This window comes from Rhagoletis zephyria, unplaced genomic scaffold (genome assembly GCF_001687245.7).
Source record: "Rhagoletis zephyria isolate East Lansing unplaced genomic scaffold, Rhagoletis_zephyria_1.1 Rzeph_scaffold_07679, whole genome shotgun sequence".
In the NCBI taxonomy this organism is placed as follows: Eukaryota; Metazoa; Arthropoda; class Insecta; order Diptera; family Tephritidae; genus Rhagoletis; species Rhagoletis zephyria.
In genome coordinates, this window is record NW_016164761.1 from 21,689 (window position 1) to 27,026 (window position 5,338).

At 38.9% G+C, this 5,338-nt stretch overlaps 1 protein-coding gene across 1 annotated transcript; it reads left to right on the top strand.

Annotated features, from left to right (window-relative positions):
- Positions 1-1,648: 1,648 nt before the first annotated feature.
- Rph (Rabphilin) lies at positions 1,649-4,510 on the top strand. Its single transcript, XM_017630379.1, has 3 exons — positions 1,649-3,047; positions 3,123-3,337; positions 4,017-4,510. Exons 1-3 carry the CDS (start codon positions 1,998-2,000, stop codon positions 4,318-4,320), a joined length of 1,569 nt encoding a protein of 522 aa, XP_017485868.1. The 5' UTR covers positions 1,649-1,997; the 3' UTR covers positions 4,321-4,510.
- Positions 4,511-5,338: the final 828 nt, after the last annotated feature.

The window sequence follows — 5,338 nt, forward strand, 5'->3', positions numbered from 1 at the left end:
GATTTATCACCAAAGCTGTTGCTACAGCGGTGGTTTGGCCGTGAACTAAAACACCTCCCACAACCTGTTTTCGAAACGTCGCGCAGTGTTTCGGTTATATGGAAGCAGTTGGAAAAATGTCATGGTGGCTGTTGGGCTTAGAGTGGGAAAATTAAAAGCCATAAATACAAAATTTCACGTCATAGATATTTTCATGCGACTTTGCAAATATACGTAATTTTCGACTTTCAACTTCTTTTTGCGAAAAGAATTTTTCGAACAACGGAAAAATCACTCACAAAATTACACCTACATGTGTAATGCTTTAGTATAGCCTTTCTTTTTCTGAGAGTGGAAAGCAGGAAATAAAAATTAATAAAAAGTTCAACAGATTTAAATATTTTGCGAGTTGTAGACGTCATAGTGACCCAATCTTATTTATATTTTATGTTTAGAGTTTTCAAATAGAGGAGAGTACTCAAACTAAATTTCATCTCATGAAATCTAATGTTTCCATCATACATATTTGATAATATTATATTGCTAACAATATTTTAAGTTTTATAGAAATCGGTGCACGTTAACTATTATTTCCACCTGCCTCCACATAGTCAAAACCCTGTGCGTCTTCCTCCTTTTTATACCTTTCGCCATACTTCATCATAGTGTTCCATATTTCCCATTATAGAAATTCCTTCTTTGCATCTTTTTCCAGCACCCGCATTTCTCTCCGTAGCATTTCTTCTAAATAGATGCTTATTTATTAGCAACAGTCAACGCATAAGAAGATGTATCCTGGATACTCTATTTTGTCTACTTTGTAAGGGTATTTCGTGAAGTACTCGTGGTCGAATAAAAGCTAAGTGGTGTATAACGTTTTGTTGGCCCAGCCCTTCATACTTGGAATCATTCCAGCCGTTCATCTTCTCCACTGTCCCGGCAAGTCTTCTACGGTATGGCGTTCCTTTTTTGTGCTTTCTTGATAGTAGGTCTATAGTGTCGCGTCGCTAATGACTAACTGTCATTCTTAAATTGAAGCGTCAAGCGCCAAAGAACTGTCAAAAATCATCAAGCCAAACAATTTGCATGAAGCATTCCACAATAATGCGGCGCTAGCGCCGAGCAAATGGAACTTTCATTTTTAGGTAGAGAAAGAGTACAAAAAAGAGATGAAAAGAGAAAACGTCAAAACTTCGACTCGCGGTTCTACAACTGCACCGAAAATTTTAACCTGCCATGTTTTTGCCAAGGTCCGGAGTTTTCAGGGAGTGGATTTTTTGGAAATTAAGTTCGAAGATTAAAATACTGTTTTGCTAGGTTGCTAAATTAATCAAAAAATTTTTTGGGGTGGGTTGAGCTGGTGCCCCGAACGTATTTAGTACCGGGCCCGGATTTTATTTTGGTAGCTCTGCATACAAATAAAGTCTGTTCGAAGTACTTCTACGATTTTCCGGTTTTTACAGGAAGCTGTTCCCGTATGTCACCTTCCATAAGGTTTATTAATAGCGAAAACAATTTTTCCTGTACATCCTGTAAAACTTACGCATCCTGAAGTACCCTGAACAAAATTATTATTATTTAATACCTACTTTACATGCTTCATAAAAAGCTGATTTTTTTTAATTGCATTAAACTTACCTTTAATATTTTCATCCTTTCACAGATTACGCGCCGGCTGGAGCAGTTCGAAAACTAATGAACCTCTACGACCTGACGAACAGGCCGCCATTATTTCGGTTATACGTCGCAATGAGGAGATCGAGATTGCTGAGCGTCAACGCGTCGGCCGGCTTGTCGAACGTGTGGAGAAAATCAAAGAGCGCGCCGTCGAGCGCGGTCCAAATTGTTGTCGCCTTTGCGGCGACACTTTTGGACTGTTGCGTTCTACACGCATAATTTGCGAAGATTGCAAGAAGTCAGTCTGTGCCAAGTGTAGCGTCGACATTAATATACGCTATCACACCACTGATCGTACGCGCGAAATATGGTTGTGTCGCATCTGTTCTGAAACGCGTGAAATGTGGAAGAAATCGGGCGCGTGGTTCTTTAAAGGGCTTCCCAATTATGATGCGCCCAGCAGTACTAATTCAACGCCCACACATCAGTCAGCTAGTGGCGCCGCCATGTCTGATGTGCTGCTGCCACCGCGTGGTGCACAAAGTTGTAACAGTACACCCACGCGTAAAGTGCGCGTAAAGAAGCTGACAATACATGTAGACGATAGTAGTAGTTCGGAAGAGGAAGTTGATGGCATAGGGAATGATGTGGCCATCCGTAGTGGCGGCTCTGACGTTGTTGATGGCGCCACAGGCACAGTGCGCGCGGCAGCGTCATCAACAATAGCCGGCGTAACCAATAGAAATGCTGCCAATACTGATGTCTCACCGTCGGCGACGCGCATGCAGCGCGATGACAGCTTTCGCCTACGCACCTTCGGATCTATACGCAGCTTTATTGACAGTGGTGAGCGGAAACTTTCCAACTCCTTCTTCACCAACCGCCCTCAGGCAGGCAGATCAGAATATAGTCAGCCAGAATATGATACCATATCAACTGCTTCGACTGTCACTTCGGTGAATAACAGACGTGAGAGCAACTGTAATTATACGCGTCGCAGCTCAGTCTCTTCGTCATGGTCCATCAGCGGCGAGAGCTCGTCGGGCAACTCAGCAGCCACAAGCAGTCAAGTGCATAGTCATAATCAAGTGAATTTGCACTGTCGGGAGTTGCTTGGTTGGCTAGAGGTAGCGGCTAGCTATCGCGAGAACTTACACAGCCTGGACTGCACAATGGTAAGAGCGCGCGACTTGCCCGCCATGGATGTGGCTGGATTGACTGATCCGTATTGTAAGTTGAATATTGTAACGCCCGATGGCACCACTAAATACACGCGTTGGTTGCGCACCAAAACGGTGCATAAAACGCGCAATCCGGAATTTAATGAGACACTACAATTTGTTGGTGTCGAGCCGGAGGAGCTGGTTAGCTCGTCATTATATGTAGCGATCTTCGATGATGACAAGTTTGGACATGACTACTTGGGAGGCGCTAAAATTGCGCTGGCGGCGGTGAGCTGAGAATGAATAAATTACTAGGAGCATAAGAATAACAACTTTTTGTGTTATTATTTTTTGTCTCTGCAGGTGCACACCACCAATCAGTATCGAATTTCAGTGCCGCTGGGCGGTGAAGATCAATATAGTAATGAGGCTGAAATGTCACAGGAATGGCCACATGGTAAAATTCTTATATCACTATGTTATAATACCAAGCGGCGGGCATTGGTGGTAAATGTGAAGCAGTGCATCAATTTGATACCAATGGACAGCAATGGCAGCTCGGATCCGTTTGTAAAGCTGTGAGTAAGAGCCGTAACGAAATGGCGGCTGAGTTGTTGAGAAATTTTTTCAGTTGCCTAAATTCGTCTGTACTATTCACTTTTTTGTTTCACTTGATGTAGCTTTTAACTATTTACTTATTCATTTAACGTTTAAGCAATGCTTTATTACACTTTAACACAAGCTGTTTGCAAAATAAGCAGCACTACTGTTTGATTATTTGAAGAAATTACGCTTGTCAGTTTGAGGTATGTTTAATGCGCCATTTGGCGGAAGTCGTTTTAACGAGTTCGTTTAATTTCCTGAATTTCAACTAGAGTGCTTTGTTTTAAGAGAACTGTGCTATTTTGACCACTTGAAAATAAAACCATAGATGGTTCTTTATAGATCTTTATTTGGTGTCAATTAATACAGTTTTATTTTCTGTCATACATACATATACTATATGTGTACCTTCTAAAAGATCAATTTTAGCACCTTATTTTTAATTATTTCTGCCATCGGGCAAAATGTGTCACAGGGCGCTAATTTTAAAGCTTATATCTTCAAAAATTCCACTAAATATGCTAATGAATTAATTTTCACATTTTCTACACTAGTCTCTATTTTGAAGTGTGCACATTAAATTCACACTACGCTAATTGCAGTTAATCTCTGTTATGAATAACTAAGAAGTTTTTTCTTCCTCTTTCTTTTTAGACAACTAAAACCTGATTCACATAAAAACAAAAAATACAAAACCGGTGTTAAATGGCGCACACTCAATCCAATATATCGTGAAGAGTTCTTTTTCGAATCGAGTCCACATGATTTGAATAAGCAAACTCTATTTATTACCGTTTGGGATAAGGACATTGGCAAAAGTAATGACTTTTTGGGCAGTTTGGTAATTGGTTACAATAGCAAGGGTGAACGTTTGCAACAGTGGCTGGATTGCATAAAATTACCGGATCATTTTCATGAGAAATGGCATTGTTTGTCAGGTGAACATCCTACACATTAGGCCGAGGTTGGAATAAAGTGAAAAGTGGTTAAAAACAAACAAAAATTGCATGCTAAAAATTAAAAATTATCCAAATTTGTACACCTATTAAAGACCTGATAATATACAGCAGTAAGCGTTAAAAAATATATACTTACATACATATGTATGTAGGTACTCGTATGTGGCACCTTGCCTGGCGCATTTACATACATTAATTAATCTAAATATGGATGTGTATTTATGTATTATACATACAAGTCAAGTACATAAGTACATATGTATGTACACATGTAATCCACCCACAGAAATTGTTGCCAAACATTTAAATACGTATTCTAATTTATTTTGTTATACAAACTGATATACATATGTATGTGCATGCATAATTAATGCATAAATATTTAAGTATTTCATACAGATGTATTTAAAGCTCTAAACACCACTCAATTTGACTTTACCATCACTATCAACACCCCTTCATTTAGCAGTTATTACCCAATTTTGCTGCTTTATATTTATTGCATATACTATACATACATACAAACATACATAATACATTTACCCGTATGTAGATAATAAATTGTTTTTAAGTGTCCTTAAATTGGTTCAACAAGCATCAATCCAACCAACATACATACATATATATGGAATGCTATGTAAGAATACTACGCGAATGCCTGGCGTGACAGGCTTTTTTTCTTTGTTTACTTTAAATAACTATGGTGAAATAAAATATGGAAAAATAACACTAAGCTATGACTATTGCAAATATGTGTGTTTTTATTTTTAGAAACTAATAATAGGCGGTTAAATTGTAAAGTGGTGATGATGCTATAAATAACACCTAAAGTGTGTGTTGTTGTGTGTGTGAGTTCCCCTTCATGGAAAACAAATAAGTTAACGGCATGGCGCAATAATTCCGCCATGCCCTAACGGTACGTTTATCGCTGAAGGTAATGAAGTCAGTTTGTGCAAAATTTTGCTAAAAATCGAAAGACAATATTACAAAACTGTGGAAACAAGTACATACACACAT